General features: G+C 35.8%; 1 protein-coding gene across 1 annotated transcript; it reads right to left on the bottom strand.

Annotated features, from left to right (window-relative positions):
• Positions 1 to 5409: 5409 nt before the first annotated feature.
• Positions 5410 to 16306, bottom strand: LOC142340667 (uncharacterized). Its single transcript, XM_075391358.1, has 3 exons — positions 16067 to 16306; positions 13467 to 13697; positions 5410 to 5601 (listed from the first exon to the last, which is right to left on the bottom strand). Exons 1-3 carry the CDS (start codon positions 16304 to 16306, stop codon positions 5410 to 5412), a joined length of 663 nt encoding a protein of 220 aa, XP_075247473.1.
• Between the last annotated feature and the right edge of the window lie 1426 nt (positions 16307 to 17732).

Raw genomic sequence — 17732 nt, 5'->3', positions numbered from 1 at the left:
CTGAATTTTTGAGAGAAATTTCAGTTTCTTACAAAATTTAATTCAAAACAAAATTTAATGTAAAAATCCATAATGTATTTTCTCAAATATCGATATCAAAATTTTTACTGGTACCTCAATACTAGCGAGCTAATTTATCGAAGTTTTTTAGTTTAAAATGCTATGATATTTGATTACCTGATTGCATTTTATTCTATGGGAGAGAATAAGGACTCGTGCAGAAATAACTGGTAACGAAACTAAAGCTGGTAAAATTTGACCCAATTCAGTTGATATCTAACAGTTCATGATGTTTAGTGCAAAATTAGTTAACAATCACTTGTTCGCAAAAATTGTTAGGAAAATCTAACAGAGGGAATTTGTTTGCAGTGAAATAGAACGAAACTTATCGACTCTGATTAGTTATCTTGCAGGATCCTTCGGGATGATCCATTGTTTTGCTAGAAGTCGTTCCAAATGTGGCAAGATTTTACAAGATAACCATTCATTTTTAAAAAAATTTGCGAGATAACACTTCATCTTGCCAGATCTTGACAGACATGTGTATTAATGTTTAATACAGACCACAAAATTGGACATAAGTGACCAATTTGTGCAAGTGGGATTACACACGCAATCTAAAAACATTCGTTCCGTAGAATTCCTGAGTTTTCGAAATACTCATCTTCTGGTTAATTGTTAATTTTCTGTTTCAAGAGTTCTTCCAAAGATCGTATATAAATTTTTTAAATTTATCAACTCCAGATTTGTCAATTTTAGAAGCAACTTTTTTCAACAGCTTCTTGATTTGGCCAAAGTTAAAGCTATTAAAGATTCGTGTTTCTGTTAAGGAAAACAATTGAGCCCAAAAAGAGGGGCAGGCATATGTTTAAAGTGCAAAGCGCTCCATTGTGGTACTTGAGCACAATTAACGGCAAATTTGATTTTGGTTTATTTACGATTTTAGATGTTTTCCATTTCCAATTTCCTTGATTTCTTCATAAAAACTTTTTTGGTATTGCAAAGATTCTTCATATATTGAATAAACATTTTTTCATTGTTCAAATGTATTTGAAATAAATAGATATTTTAACATTTAAGCCGCATTATCAGCTGTTTTTGTTACATTATTGATTCTTCAAATAATAGTAGGTAGTCAATATTACAATAGTGATTTTTTCAAACGATTCAACAGTTTGAGAAAAACTAGTTGTTTTTGAATGTCTAAAACTAAGCTGAATTTTTGAGAGAAATTTCAGTTTCTTACAAAATTTAATTCAAAACAAAATTTAATGTAAAAATCCATAATTTATTTTCTCAAATATTGATATCAAAATTTTTACTGGTACCTCAATACTAGCGAGCTAATTTATCGAAGTTTTTTAGTTTAAAATGCTATGATATTTGATTACCTGATTGCATTTTATTCTATGGGAGAGAATAAGGACTCGTGCAGAAATAACTGGTAACGAAACTAAAGCTGGTAAATTTTGACCCAATTCAGTTGATATCTAACAGTTCATGATGTTCAGTGCAAAATTAGTTAACACTCACTTGTTCGCAAAAATTGTTAAGAAAATCTAACAGAGGGAATTTGTTTGCAATGAAATAGAACGAAATTTATCGACTCTGATTAGTTATCTTGCAGGATCCTTCGGGATGATCCATTGTTTTGCTAGAAGTCGTTCCAAATGTGGCAAGATTTTACAAGATAACCATTCATTTTTAAAAAAAAATTGCGAGATAACACTTTATCTTGCCAGATTTTGCCAGACATGTGTATTAATGTTTAATACAGACCACAAAATTGGACATAAGTGACCAATTTGTGCAAGTGGGATTACACACGCAATCTTAAAACATTCGTTCCGTGGAATTCCTGAGTTTGCGAAATACTGTCATCTTCTGGTTAATTGTTTATTTTCTGTTTCAAGTGTTTTTCCAAATATCGTATATAAATTTTTTAAATTTATCAACTCCAGATTTGTCAATTTTAGAAGCAACTTTTTTCAACAGCTTCTTGATTTGGCCAAAGTTAAAGCCATTAAAGATTCGTGTTTCTGTTAAGGAAAACAATTGAGCCCAAAAAGAGGGGCAGGCATATGTTTAAGGTGCAAAGCGCTCCATTGTGGTACTTGAGCACAATTAACGGCAAATTTGATATTGGTTTATTTACGATTTTAGATTTTTTCCATTTCCAATTTCCTTGATTTCTTCATAAAAACTTTTTTGGTATTGCAAAGATTCTTGATATATTGAATAAACATTTTTTCATTGTTCAAATGTATTTGAAATAAATAGATATTTTAACATTTAAGCGCATTATCAGCTGTTTTTGTTACATTATTGATTCTTCAAATAAAAGTAGGTAGTCAATATTACAATAGTGATTTCTTCAAACGATTCAACAGTTTGAGAAAAACTAGTTGTTTTTGAATGTCTAAAACTAAGCTGAATTTTTGAGAGAAAATTCAGTTTCTTACAAAATTTAATTCAAAACAAAATTTAATGTAAAAATCCATAATGTATTTTCTCAAATATCGATATCAAAATTTTTACTGGTACCTCAATACTAGCGAGCTAATTTATCGAAGTTTTTTAGTTTAAAATGCTATGATATTTGATTACCTGATTGCATTTTATTCTATGGGAGAGAATAAGGACTCGTGCAGAAATAACTGGTAACGAAACTAAAGCTGGTAAATTTTGACCCAATTCAGTTGATATCTAACAGTTCATGATGTTCAGTGCAAAATTAGTTAACACTCACTTGTTCGCAAAAATTGTTAAGAAAATCTAACAGAGGGAATTTGTTTGCAATGAAATAGAACGAAATTTATCGACTCTGATTAGTTATCTTGCAGGATCCTTCGGGATGATCCATTGTTTTGCTAGAAGTCGTTCCAAATGTGGCAAGATTTTACAAGATAACCATTCATTTTTAAAAAAAAATTGCGAGATAACACTTCATCTTGCCAGATCTTGCCAGACATGTGTATTAATGTTTAATACAGACCACAAAATTGGACATAAGTGACCAATTTGTGCAAGTGGGATTACACACGCAATCTTAAAACATTCGTTCCGTGGAATTCCTTTGCATTAGCTAAATGGGCTGGGATTGAAATGTGTTGAGCTCACTGTTCACCGCAAAACAGCTTTTCGGAAAACATTGACCAATTAGTGTAATGGTTTTTCACAGGCAAAGTTATTAGATTTGACCACTTGAGTAATTAGATTTCATGATTGGCGTAACTCAAATCCGCGATGTGTGTAATTAGATTCCACATTTTGCGTAATTTCATTCCAAAATTTACATAATTAGATGCAACAAAGTAAATATTTGTTTGATGCATGTTTGAGGATGTCCATCTGTGGAATCAAAGGATATCAAGGAGATCCAAAAGAGGAAGGGGATCAAATTATCTTGCCGAAAACAACAATAATGATGAAATCATCAAAGGAATTTATGGAATGGTCTGCCTGCTCGGTGTTCGATACCCTAATTGCTTTCAAAATAACACAACTTACAAAAGGGTACTCATACATCAAAAAAGTGTTATTGGGTAAACTGCATCTAAAATACTTTAATATATGGATTGATTTATGAGAAAATTTCAATTGTCTCTCTTGCCTTTCTTCTCATATATCCCTTCTAAACTTTAACAGGCGCAGACTAGATAAGATAAGTTTTGTTTTTGCAAAAAACTCCCATTTGGTTTTTTAAGAAGGGAAAAATATTTTTGAATTTATTTAACAGGGTGTTTATATATCCAAAACAAGGTGATTTTAACTTTTTATAAATATCCACTCTACGCATCTCTAGGTGTTCTACACGGAGACTATATTAGATATTTCATTTCCTTTTTGCACAAAAATCCCCTTATTGGTTAGTTAGGAAGTTAAATTTTTTATGAATATTGAAATGAATTGAATATATACAAAAAGGTGTTGTTTCCAAAACAAGCCGGTTTTTCCTTAGTTATTGCAAAACAATTTCACTATAACTGTCCTAAAAATTTAAATTGCTCATTATTAAAACCCGCAATGATTCAATAAAAGATAAGAGTTCGAAAAAAAAGAAAATTCTTTATTGGGTTCAGCCACAATTGACAGATAGAAACATTCTGTAGTTTCCGTTTGGCGTATGATTGTTTACAGTTGTCACTATGGTGATTTGAAGTAAGTTTTGAGAATTGAAATTGATTAGAGTGTCATTATTTAAATCAGGTTTTAAGTAACCAAAATTTCTCATAATCCAAAAAGCGCTATATTTTAGTTTATATCAATCTAGATCTTGAACTAATTTTATCGGAATCAGAATAAATCGCCCTTGGTTACTTAAATTAACCTCAATTATGTGGGAGGGAACATGTGTGCCTTTATTTTTTGATTAAACAAGTGAACGTATTCCACACAAAACTGCTTTAATTATATTAGAATTAAAGAAGGTAGAATCGTTCTTTCAAGTTTTTTTTGTATGTGTATTGCATTTTGTATTGTCATTTTTCTGCAAAACTGCTCTAAAAGCGTTCTGTGCAAAACACTAACGGATTAGGGTTATTGTAGTTCAAGTTTCTTAAGTGAAATCCACTGCCCCAGCTGAGAGGTCGACTTTATGAAAAGACTTATAAAGTCGACATGGGGCTAATTTCCCTACCTTAAATACACGGTCGACTATGTTAGTAACGTCGACCTTAAGTCTTTTCATAAGTCGACCAATGGTCTTTTCATATCCAGTACGGTCGACCTAAAGTCTACTTCATAGGTCTCTTTTACCAAATATTTGGTGCATTTTTAGGGGTTCATGGGTTCTTTAAATCCCAGTGTTGAGCACTCCGTATGTACAAAGATAAAATCAAATGCACTAGAAACATCTCAATGATGTAAAATAGAAGGACAATATGTTGGCTGGAACAAAGAATTTTAAAAAAAAAAATTTTGTCCTTGGCCAAAAGTTTTTGCCAACTGAAGCAAAACTATTAACACTTGCAACTACATTATATGCAAAAACGCATCAGTTAAAACCCAAGGTCGACCAGTGCCATATCGGTCGACTTAAAGTAGTTCATGACCATATCGGTCGACCTATAGTCGACCATGACCATATCGGTCGACCTAAAGTGGAGCATGACCATTAGGGTCGACCTAAAGCCGACCAAGACTATTAGGGTCGACCTAAAATTATTTCATACCCAACATTGGCCGACCACGGTCTTTTCATAATTCGACATCTCAACTGGGGTGGCCTAAAACAGGGGAAAATTTGAATTAAATTAAGAGGTCTGCATTGACCAGTTAAGTGTTTGTTTTGCAGGCAAGATCTTTCAAGATGACTGTTCATGTTGCGAGGAAGATCTTGCTAGAAAGATATCTATTGATTTTGCGAGTATGCATCATCTAGATGGAATTTATGTGGAAGGAAACGAATTAAGACCTCTTCTGTAGTGATGTTCTTTCTTCTTCTATATAAATCCACCCCTTCATTCCTGACGCAGCCTCCTCCAAAGTTTCCACTCTTTCCCTCGTGTAAGCAATGTCAGCCTCAATTTGCTCCTCACTAAGAGATCTCAGACGCATTTGTGCCAGATGTACCATTCGTTCCACATCAACCAGTTGTGCCTGGAACAGTTCAATTTAGGACAACCCTGGACAATGTAGGACAGTTCAATTTATGAAAAGCAAACCCGCAAAATGAAGTCTGATTCTAGACCGAAATGACCTTTAGTCAGGCCCTTCAAGTCATAGAGAGTGATAGGACCATGTCTCCACCATTTTTCAGTTTTTTTCTGCACTCTTTTTATGCCAAGTTCCATAAGTTCGCAAGCTCATGTTTTATGCCAAATTTCCTCCATGAGGTTTAAAGCAAAGCAAAAAATATCGCTGAGTCATATGAACAAAATCGAAAAGAAAAACATCAAAAACAATACACAGAAGCAAAATTGGGATGTTTTCTGCTAGCCCCCCCCCCGCGCGCTTAGTTTGGCACCCCCCATTTATACATGTTTAAATACACTGTTACAGTTAAGTAAATTATATATAGAAATATATGAACAATATGCATTTATTGAGAGCAAATTTTGTTGGCGAGAGTTAAGTTGAAGATATTATTTTTCATAAATTAAATTTTAGTCAAAAATCAGACTAGCCTTTGTAAATTGTGACATAAACAGAATACTGGCCATCCTAAAAAACAATGTCTCTAGACTGATTCAGCGCTAATTTGCTCTGCCACCAACCTCCGGGCAATTATTAAGGAGTGAGGTTAGAACTGACAATAATTTCATTGCAATAAAAACACGCTTGCTTCACAAACGGAAAACGAATAAAAGAGTTGTCCCATTCAAAACGGATCTGGAGTTACCACAAAGGTTCACAAATTACAAATTCGCGTTGCCTCAATTATTTAAGGCTCCCAACAAGTGTCAACGAGATATGTAATATCTGGACCTGTCAACTCTCATTTGATGATTAACATGCCAAACACATCCTTAATATAAGCCCAGGATGAGGTGCGTGACCCAAGCCCGCTCTGATCAGACCGAACTGGGTCGCGCACGGGGGCAAAGCGCAACCACTCCACAGAATCTGGCATCAGTTTGAGTTTTTCATTAACAAATATTAGTTTGAAACAAAAAAAATGTCTTCAGCTCAACAACAATTATCAAAACTTCGTCTCTGACGTGGTCTTTGATATTCTTCAAGTTAACTTGGTAAGTGCTTTTCAAAAAACAGTACCACGGGGTCTGGGTACTATGTCTTCTTTTTTCGGGGGAGTGGCTGTATTTTCGGCTAGAACTCTTGGTTCTGATCAGACTTTCCAGACTCTGGAAAAGCTTAAGATCAAACCGTACAGACTCAGGAAAGAGCTCTGTTCAGACTTTCCCAACCATGCCACGAAATTATCCAGACCCTATACCACTCTCTGATCAGACTATCCAGACTCTGTGTGGGGCTCTGATCAGACTGTCCAGACCGTAAGTAGTGCCCTGATCTGACCATGCAGACTTTGGACGGGGTCGTGATCAGACTATGAAGACCGTAGACAGTGATGCCAGACTGTATGGAGCGGTTGAACTTCCCTGCGCGAACCCGTGCGCGACCCAAGTCGATCTGATCTGGGCTGGCTTGGATCGCGCACTTCATCTTGGGAATTATCTTCTTCTCTTCTTCAGTCATTTGATTGTCTATCAAGCGAGCTCTTTGAAAAGTTAGTGCTGGCACAATAGACCAGACAAGCCGCAGCAGTCGTCAATAAGATGCGAAAACATAAAACAGCTTGATTGAAATGGAAATTGCGATGATGCAATAATACTTGATGCTTTCAAAATTCTCTGCAAAAAATTTCAATAGTTTTATGCAATACCTTCTAAAACGAAAGTTAGCACTTGCAGAAACAAATATACGCTATAAATACACTTAAAATAGCAGTTAATTAAAATAAAAAAAGAGTTATCAAACGATTGTTTTAAGATTTATTTGAAAAACAAGCGTGCTCCTAAAACTTAACAAAAAAGGTGTCTCTACGGCTGCATCTTCGATTGTAAAAGCACAATTGCAACAAAAAATTTTTTTATTCACATTGTTGATTTTGTGCTTATATGCCCGATTGAAAACTGAAAAACCATTAGGAAGGACTACATTTAGCTGTGTACTCATAAAGTTTTTGAAAATGCTGCTTTTTATATGATAAATTTACCGACGTATTTCTATTGACCCAAGTAAAAAATTGTTTTGGGTAAAGTCTATTCACCATTATCTCCATTAAAGCAAGATGTTTGCGTCATAATTAGGGTAAAAAAGTTTCGAGGATAAAATGGCGTTTTTTTTCCACAGCTCTGACAAAAATTTTAGATTACAACATAATAGCTGTCATATGAACTTCCATTACTGATAAAATACAACTTCATGGTGATTGAGAGTTAAAGCTGGTGACCAAAATGGATTGTAAAAGCACATCTCACTAGCGGGTTATGTTTTGGGTCAATTTAGAGCATCTAAAGTGAACGAAAACATCAAGGACACTCATTCGTAGCAATTTTATAATTGCCCAAAAAATGGCGAGAAAAGAAAAATAACATGGGAAGACAAATATGCAACAATTTCCTTCCAGTTTTAACGCTAAGAAAAATTTTACCTAAAACTGATCGCACCGGACAGTTAGTTTTTGTTTGGTGAAAAAAAACAAATATCAGTAGAGAGAGTACAAAATTTGAATAAACTGAAAGTCGGAGACATAAAAGTAGAACTGAAATTTGAACCAAATCTTAAACCAAACATTGCACAAATATCTAAAAAAGCTAGGTCCTATCAGCACAATATTTGTGGCCAAAACGCAAAAAGTAGAAGCAAATGTCAAAAAATGTTAATATTACTTATGAAATGAAATAGTGTACAAAATCTTGATAAAAGGAAATCGCTTATGAAGAAAAGAAAAAAAAAAGGAAATATCAAGCCTGTCAATAGCAAAAAATGAATGACACGAAATTGCATTTAAGATAATTTAAAAAGTCGCCTGGACTGTAAAGAGTTAAAGCTATAAAATTGCTTTGGAAAACCGCAACCTAATGTAATCAACAACTTTTGCTTGCTTGACGCAAAGTTTTTTCACACCTCTTGATATTTTTCAAAAACTTCTTTTCTCTCTGCTCTTCATTTTTATTCAACAAAATAAAACCAACTTTTCTCCGGAATGTCGGACGTTTATATTTTGTTTCGGAACTACTCGAAGGAAAAAAAATCAACAAACGTTTTTAAGTAGTTTAAAAAGACAGAAGGGGAGTATACAATCTAAAATTTTTGTATTGTAAAAATTTCTTAAGAGACAGCAACAAAGCAATTTCAAGTACTTTAGATTGTAAAAAAACGTCAACGAGATGAAAAAGCAGTCACTTAGCAACTAATAATAATAAATATATAATTATTAGTAAATTAATCACATCTAACCCGTTGAGCATGAATTAAACTTTATTACCTTAAGTTCCACCTGGTTTTTGGTGGGATCTTTTTGAATTTTTTTGATCAGATTAACATACCAAACACATCTTTAGTATAAACCCAGGATGCGGTGCGTGATCCAAGCCCGCTCTGATCAGACCGATTTGGGTCGTGCACGGGGGTAAAGCGCAACCACTCCACAGAATCTGGCATCAGTTTGAGTTTTTCAGTAACAAATTTTAGTTTGAAACAAAAAAATGTCTTCAGCTCAACAACAATTATCAAAACTTTGTCTCTGACGTGGTCTTTGATATCCATCAATTTATATTGGTAAGTGCTTTTCAAAAAACAGTACCACGGGGTCTAGGTACTATGTCTTCTTTTTTCGGGGGAGTGGCTGTAATTTCGGCTAGAAAATTGGTTCTGATCAGACTTTCCAGACTCTGGAAAAGCTTAAGATCAAACCGTATAGACTCAGGAAAGAGCTCTGTTCAGACTTTCCCAACCATGCCACAAAATTATCCAGACCCTAGACCACTCTCTGATCAGACTATCCAGACTGTGCGGGGCTCTGACCAGACTGTCCAGACCGTAAGTAGTACTCTGATCTGATCATGCAGAATTTGGATGGGGTCGTGATCAGACTATGAAGAACGTAGACAGTGATGCCAGACTCTATGGAGCGGTTGAACTTCCCTGCACGACCCCGTGCGCGACCCAAGTCGATCTGATCTGGGCTGGCTTGGATCGCGCACTTCATCTTGGGAATTATCTTCTACAGTCATTTGATTGTCTATCAAGAGAGCTGTTTGAAAAATTAGTGCTGGCACAATAGACCAGACAAGCCGCAGCAGTCGTCAATAACACAGCTCTGACAAAAATTTTAGATTACAACATAATAGCTGTCATATGAACTTCCATTACTGATAAAATACAACTTCATGGTGATTGAGAGTTAAAGCTGGTGACCAAAATGGATTGTAAAAGCACATCTCACTAGCGGGTTATGTTTTGGGTCAATTTAGAGCATCTAAAGTGAACGAAAACATCAAGGACACTCATTCGTAGCAATTTTATAATTGCCCAAAAAATGGCGAGAAAAGAAAAATAACATGGGAAGACAAATATGCAACAATTTCCTTCCAGTTTTAACGCTAAGAAAAATTTTACCTAAAACTGATCGCACCGGACAGTTAGTTTTTGTTTGGTGAAAAAAAACAAATATCAGTAGAGAGAGTACAAAATTTGAATAAACTGAAAGTCGGAGACATAAAAGTAGAACTGAAATTTGAACCAAATCTTAAACCAAACATTGCACAAATATCTAAAAAAGCTAGGTCCTATCAGCACAATATTTGTGGCCAAAACGCAAAAAGTAGAAGCAAATGTCAAAAAATGTTAATATTACTTATGAAATGAAATAGTGTACAAAATCTTGATAAAAGGAAATCGCTTATGAAGAAAAGAAAAAAAACAGGAAATATCAAGCCTGTCAATAGCAAAAAATGAATGACACGAAATTGCATTTAAGATAATTTAAAAAGTCGCCTGGACTGTAAAGAGTTAAAGCTATAAAATTGCTTTGGAAAACCGCAACCTAATGTAATCAACAACTTTTGCTTGCTTGACGCAAAGTTTTTTCACACCTCTCGATATCTTTCAAAAACTTCTTTTCTCTCCGCTCTTCATTTTTATTCAACAAAATAAAACCAACTTTTCTCCGGAATGTCGGACGTTTATATTTTGTTTCGGAACTACTCGAAGGAAAAAAATCAACAAACGTTTTTAAGTAGTTTAAAGAGACAGAAGGGGAGTATACAATCTAAAATTTTTGTATTGTAAAAATTTCTTAAGAGACAGCAACAAAGCAATTTCAAGTACTTTAGATTGTAAAAAAACGTCAACGAGATGAAAAAGCAGTCACTTAGCAACTAATAATAATAAATATATAATTATTAGTAAATTAATCACATCTAACCCGTTGAGCATGAATTAAACTTTATTACCTTAAGTTCCACCTGGTTTTTGGTGGGATCTTTTTGAATTTTTTTGATCAGATTAACATACCAAACACATCTTTAGTATAAACCCAGGATGCGGTGCGTGATCCAAGCCCGCTCTGATCAGACCGATTTGGGTCGTGCACGGGGGTAAAGCGCAACCACTCCACAGAATCTGGCATCAGTTTGAGTTTTTCAGTAACAAATTTTAGTTTGAAACAAAAAAATGTCTTCAGCTCAACAACAATTATCAAAACTTTGTCTCTGACGTGGTCTTTGATATCCATCAATTTATATTGGTAAGTGCTTTTCAAAAAACAGTACCACGGGGTCTAGGTACTATGTCTTCTTTTTTCGGGGGAGTGGCTGTAATTTCGGCTAGAAAATTGGTTCTGATCAGACTTTCCAGACTCTGGAAAAGCTTAAGATCAAACCGTATAGACTCAGGAAAGAGCTCTGTTCAGACTTTCCCAACCATGCCACAAAATTATCCAGACCCTAGACCACTCTCTGATCAGACTATCCAGACTGTGCGGGGCTCTGACCAGACTGTCCAGACCGTAAGTAGTACTCTGATCTGATCATGCAGAATTTGGATGGGGTCGTGATCAGACTATGAAGAACGTAGACAGTGATGCCAGACTCTATGGAGCGGTTGAACTTCCCTGCACGACCCCGTGCTCGACCCAAGTCGATCTGATCTGGGCTGGCTTGGATCGCGCACTTCATCTTGGGAATTGTCTTCTACAGTCATTTGATTGTCTATCAAGAGAGCTGTTTGAAAAGTTAGTGCTGGCACAATAGACCAGACAAGCCGCAGCAGTCGTCAATAAGATGCAAAAACATAAAACAGCTTGATTGAAATGGAGATTGCGATGATGCAATATTACTTGATGCTTTCAAAATTCTCTGCAAAAAATTTCATTAGTTTTATGCAATACCTTCTAAAACGAAAGTTAGCACTTGCAGAAACAAATATACGCTATAAATACACTAAAAATAGCAGTTAATTAAAATAAAATGGGAGTTATCAAACGATTTTTTTAAGATTTATTTGAAAAACAAGAGTGCTCCTAAAACTTAACAAAAAAAGGTGTCTCTACGGCTGCATCTTCGATTGTAAAAGCACAATTGCAACAAAAAAATTTTTTATTTCACATTGTTGATTTTGTGCTTATGTGCCCGATTGAAAACTGAAAAACCATTAGGAAGGACTACATTTAGCTGTGTACTCATAATGTTTTTGAAAATGCTGCTTTTTATATGATAAATTTACCGACATATTTCTATTGACCCAAGTAAAAAATTGTTTTGGGTAAAGTCTATTCACCATTATTTCCATTAAAGCAAGATGTTTGCGTAATAATTAGGGTAAAAAAAGTTTCGAGGATAAAATGGCGTTTTTTTTCCACAGCTCTGACAAAAATTTTAGATTACAACATACTAGCTGTCATATGAACTTCCATTACTGATAAAATACAACTTCATGGTGATTGAGAGTTAAAGCTGGTGACCAAAATGGATTGTAAAAGCACATCTCACTAAAGCGGGTTATGTTTTGGGTCAATTTAGAGCATCTAAAGTGAACGAAAACATCAAGGACACTCATTCGTAGCAATTTTACAATTGCCCAAAAAATGGCGAGAAAAGAAAAATAACATGGGAAGACGAATATGCAACAATTTCCTTCCAGATTTAACGCTAAGAAAAATTTTACCTAAAACTGATCGCGCCGGACATTTAGTTTTTGTTCGGTGAAAAAAAAACAAATATCAGTAGAGAGAGTACAAAATTTGAATACACTGAAAGTCGGAGACATAAAAGTAGAACTGAAATTTGAACCAATTCTTAAACCAAACATTGCACAAATATCTAAAAAAGCTAGGTCCTATCAGCACAATATTTGTGGCCAAAACGCAAAAAGTAGAAGCAAATGTCAAAAAATGTTAATATTACTTATGAAATGAAATAGTGTACAAAATCTTGATAAAAGGAAATCGCTTATGAAGAAAAGAAAAAAAACAGGAAATATCAAGCCCGTCAATAGCAAAAAATGAATGACACGAAATTGCATTTAAGATAATTTAAAAAGTCGCCTAGACTGTAAAGGGTTAAAGCTATAAAATTGCTTTGGAAAACTGCAACCTAATGTAATCAACAACTTTTGCTTGCTTGACGCAAAGTTTTTTCACACCTCTCGATATCTTTCAAAAACTTCTTTTCTCTCCGCTCTTCAATTTTATTCAACAAAATAAAACCAACTTTTCTCCGGAATGTCGGACGTTTATATTTTGTTTCGGAACTACTCGAAGGAATAAAAAATCAACAAACGTTTTTAAGTAGTATAAAGAGACAGAAGGAGAGTATACAATCTAAAATTTTTGTATTGTAGAAAGAGACAGCAACAAAACAATTGAAGTAATTTAGATTGTAAAAAAAAACGTCAACGAGATGAAAAAAGCAGCCACTTAGCAGCCAATAATAATTAATATATAAGTATTAGTGAATTAATCACATCTAACCCGTTGAGAATGAATTAAACTTTATTACCTTAAGTTCCACCTGGTTTTTGGTGGGATCTTTTTGAATTTTTTTGATCAGCTTCTCGTACTCTTTCTTCCTTTTCTTCACAGTTGCCTCTTCTTTCTTCACAAACTTTTTCCTCCCCTTTTGCCGCCTGTCTAAGCAGTAAAGTACGGCACTGAGGAGGTCCAACTCTTCATTGATTCTTCTACTCACTCCCCTCCACCGATCATCAACTTCACTCACAGCACAGTTGCACTTGAAAAATAGACTTGGAGTTTATTCTCAGGATGAGGTCTGTGATCATAGATAGGTATCATAGATAGTCCAGCCAGACGGACTTGGGTCGAGCTAGGGGTAATATCCCCAATGGTCGAGCACACTGCTAAAGTCGACCCAAAGTTTTTTTTTTCATACCCAACATTTTCTAGAAATAAATAAAAAAGGCCTTCCCTGTGGAATGCAAAAAAACATGGAATTGATTCTCGGATGAGGTCTGTGATTATAGAAAGGTATTGGACAGAGGAACTTGGGTGGCGACAGTACTCAGTTTGAGAGGTCAAACATATGAAAAGACTGGCTAAGCCGAAGTGAGCGTAATTTCCTTATAGTCGAGCACATTCCTACTGTCGACTCAAAGTCCTCTCATACCCAACATCGCTGCAACCTTAGAAAAAACTTGACAACGCTTTCTTTTCCCTATTGTCATTAGCTGTATTCCCGGGTCAAATTTTTCGTCCCAGAAACAAAAAATTCTTAGGGCAGAAAACAAAAAAAAGAGTTCTTTGGTCTGAAATGGACATTTTTTGAGCAGCAATGGGCAACCTAAGAAGAGGAGGATTGAGAGTGGGAAGAGATCATGGAAGAGAGGGGCTGCAATAAAATCGAGAATAATTCAGAGAAGATATTTGGCCGGCCCGGGTCATTAAAATTGCTTCCTTTTCCATCTAAAGGATATTACAATCCACAATTGATGTTTTGGCTGGGGATAAATAAATTCACTTAGGAGGTTTCAAATGACGTCCTTAGAGGTTATTATATGCCACTGTAACTGTTAATAAAATTAAAATTAAAAAATGACTCCGATTTTGGCGCACTTTTCATTTGCCTTTTAGCAGTTAACTGCCGCAAATTGAGTTCAGCTGCTGACTCTTGTGAACGAGAGTGAAACTTTGACGCAAAACCAAAAAGTCAAGGTCCCAAACGTCATTCGAAAAATCCAAACAGTCAAAGCAGAAACTTTGCATAAAAAAGACCACCACATTTACAATAATTGCTTCAAACTTCGTTCGATAGAAATTAAAATGACAAAAATAGCGTTGCATCCAGGTTCGAATTCCAGTAATAATTTTGGAAGACGCAAGTAAAATTTGAAATTTTTTTAATCACAAAGGGTGATACTCTAAGTTTTGTTTGCAAAATAAGTTGGTTTCCTATTTCAACGAAACCAAACAAAATTGATGAAATTCTATCTTGGATAGTACTACCACGAGACTGGATGTTTTGCAGACCAAGTTTCCGCCTACATTATATAGTTAGCAATAAAAGTTATCTCTGACAGGGAGCCCAAAAGAACGCAACGTTTAAAGACCGTCAAGCAGAATGCCACAAAAGATAAAGAAAGCTGAATGCTTCACGCACTATGATTCATTGATTGACCTATTACTGATTGATTGTAAACGCATTGCTTAGAAAACAGCTTTATTGTCAAAAATAATTATAGAACACGGTAACGAAATTCTATATATCGCCGTGGTCTCAGCCTACTCTATCCCCGTTGATTGCAGGCACTTGGAGGCAAAATGTTTTTTTTTCTGATAACTATAGGCTCATTCTGCATTATTTTAAACATAACCGACTATTGTGGGACGACTTGCTCTCATAAACAAACCGATTTAAAGCATAGAAATAAAAATTCAGGCGCCATAAAAATTTGAATTAGGGTAAACAAAAAAGATCTAACACAAAGTTGCATAAAAACAGACCAGCAGGAATAAAACAATAGCAATTTGTTTCAGGACAGTGAAACACAACCCGGGGTGAGGTTGTTGAAGTATGAACTACGTGATCCAGACACTAAACAGCCCTGACTCAACTGTCCAGACAAAAATTTTATTATGAAATGAAATTGCGCCATATTGCGCGAATTTGGGCGAAACTGTGCGATCTAGCGCGACATGTTCGGATGAATCAGAAATTATAATTGTGCGACGGTTTAGACAAATCAGACATTGCAAAATTGTGCGACATTGAGTCAACTATGTTTCGAATTCCATCGACTTCTGGCAACTTCCGTAGACTTCCTCCCGTCTTCCTTCTTCCAGGGACATTGGCAATCTATGAGGTTATCCTGCAACTTCCGCCCTCTTCATCGAACCGCCGCCCGCCACTTTCATCAACCGCATCCCACGTCATCAGAAAGGAATAAAGTGAGCGGAAGATGGTCGAGATGGAGAGAAGTTGGACGAAATTGGGCAAATGTGCGGGTCGGAAGAGTTGGCAATGGTCGCCGGAGGGCGCGGAAGTATCGGACGTCCCCGCAGGTCGCCGGAAGGTGCCGGAAGTCACAGGAAGATGCAAGAAGTCTCTTAAGGTGACGGATGTTGCCGGAAGGTGCCGTAAGTTGCCTGAAGTGTGATCAGTATGATCAGTATGATTAGTATGGTCAGCATGATCAGTTTGATGAGCATGATCACTATGATCAGCAGTATCAGTATGATCAGCACGATCTGTTTGATCAGCATGATCAATTTGATCAGTATGATCAGTATGATCAGCATAATCAGTATGATTAGCGTGATCAATATGATCAGCATGATCGGCATGATCAGTATGATCAGCATGATCAGTTTGATCATCATGATCATTATGATCAGTATGATCAGCATAAACAGTATGATCAGCAGTACGAATTTTAACTAGAGTTTTTTATTGGGTCTTAGAAGTGTTGAAATCAAACGTAATTGGCATGGAGTATCACCTGTGTACTGGGAGTGTAGCTTAGAAAAAAATTTGGCGTAGCTTTATTGTTATAATAATGTTTCATTCTGCTTTGTTTCGTTTGGTGATTGAGTTTGAGCCTGGTTTTTTACCTAGTGCTCTCTTCTCAAAATCTCCTATAGTTGTTTGTTTGTAACGCCACCGTGGCCGGCCCCCAGCCCGGGTGAGAAAGGAGGAGGGAAACATCCCCAGAAAGTACAAAAATTCTCAAAAAGTTGTTTTTTCCGACACAACATTTTATGATTCAAATTACCAGGTTTATGATTAGAAAACAGTGGAGTTCGATTAGAAAATAGTGTATTATGATTAGAAAATACCGGATTATGATTCGGAAAGCTAGACTTCTGACTCGAAATACGGGCTAGCTGTTTTGACATAACACACTTATTAATCGAATTATGAGAATCATGATTTTAAGTACGGGATGTATGATTCAATTTATAAGGAATTATGAAACTAGGTAATACTACTTATGGTTCGAAACGTCAGGTTTATGACTTGATAGACCGTTTCACAGATGCAAAAAACCACAATTATTAATTGAATTAGCGGTTCATTGTCAAGAAATATCAGATTTTTTAATCGAAATACCGGTCATTAACTTCTTCTGAGTCAGTGTATTTAACGCACCGGAATGAAACCCCCCCACCCTCAAACGACCTTTTGGCGAGTCATAATTCTAATACCTCAACCCGGGAAGGTCTAAAGTCAGACTCAGGCGAGTTTGCAATTTGGTTTAATGGAGCTAGCCTAATGAGTCCAATTTAGCTTGTCATAACTAATTTAGATCACCTGAAAAAATCTTACAACTAAAGTTGCGATTGAAAGGATCTGAAATTTTATTCACAAGCCCAAAAATCAAAACAATTTTTGTTTGATCAAATTTTATTTAAGTCTAGTTTTTGTTTTAATTCTGTTTTTACCTTCAAGCCTTCTTTATGCCTGAGCATTGGTGTAATTTACGTTTTAGGTAAGTAAAGCAAGTAAAGAACAGAATGAAACATAACAGTTAAAAGCGGCAGTCGGCATTCCCGCAATGCGCGACCCTGTTGGGTCCGGCTTTACCAAAGCGCAAAACAAGTAAGTCTGATCACCCAGTGCGCGACCCATTGTGGGATGTCAAATAACCAGTGAGCGACCCAATTGACGGTCAAATACCCTATGCGCGACTCAAGTGGGTGTCAAATACACCGTGCGCAACACAACGGGGTGTCAAATGCCCTGTGCGCGACGGAAATCAGTCTGACCAGAGCTGTCTTAGGTCGCGCACCTGATCGTGGGAAACAAGAACGA

This window comes from Convolutriloba macropyga, chromosome 6, assembly GCF_964194025.1.
Source record: "Convolutriloba macropyga chromosome 6, txConMacr16.3, whole genome shotgun sequence".
Lineage (NCBI taxonomy): Eukaryota > Metazoa > Xenacoelomorpha > Acoela > Convolutidae > Convolutriloba > Convolutriloba macropyga.
The sequence above is the reverse complement of the archived record's forward strand: the minus strand, read 5'-3'. Positions and strand labels throughout refer to the sequence as shown.

Bases quoted from the DNA above. Each gene is read 5' to 3' on its own strand.
- LOC142340667 (XM_075391358.1), bottom strand. From the start codon at position 16,306: ATGATCATGATGATCAAACTGATCATGCTGATCATACTGATCATGCCG. The intron at 13,698-16,066 runs GCAACTTACGGC...CTATTTTTCAAG, and splicing joins TCATACTGATCACACTTCAG to TGCAACTGTGCTGTGAGTGA. The intron at 5,602-13,466 runs GTAATAAAGTTT...GAACTGTTCCAG, and splicing joins AAAACCAGGTGGAACTTAAG to GCACAACTGGTTGATGTGGA.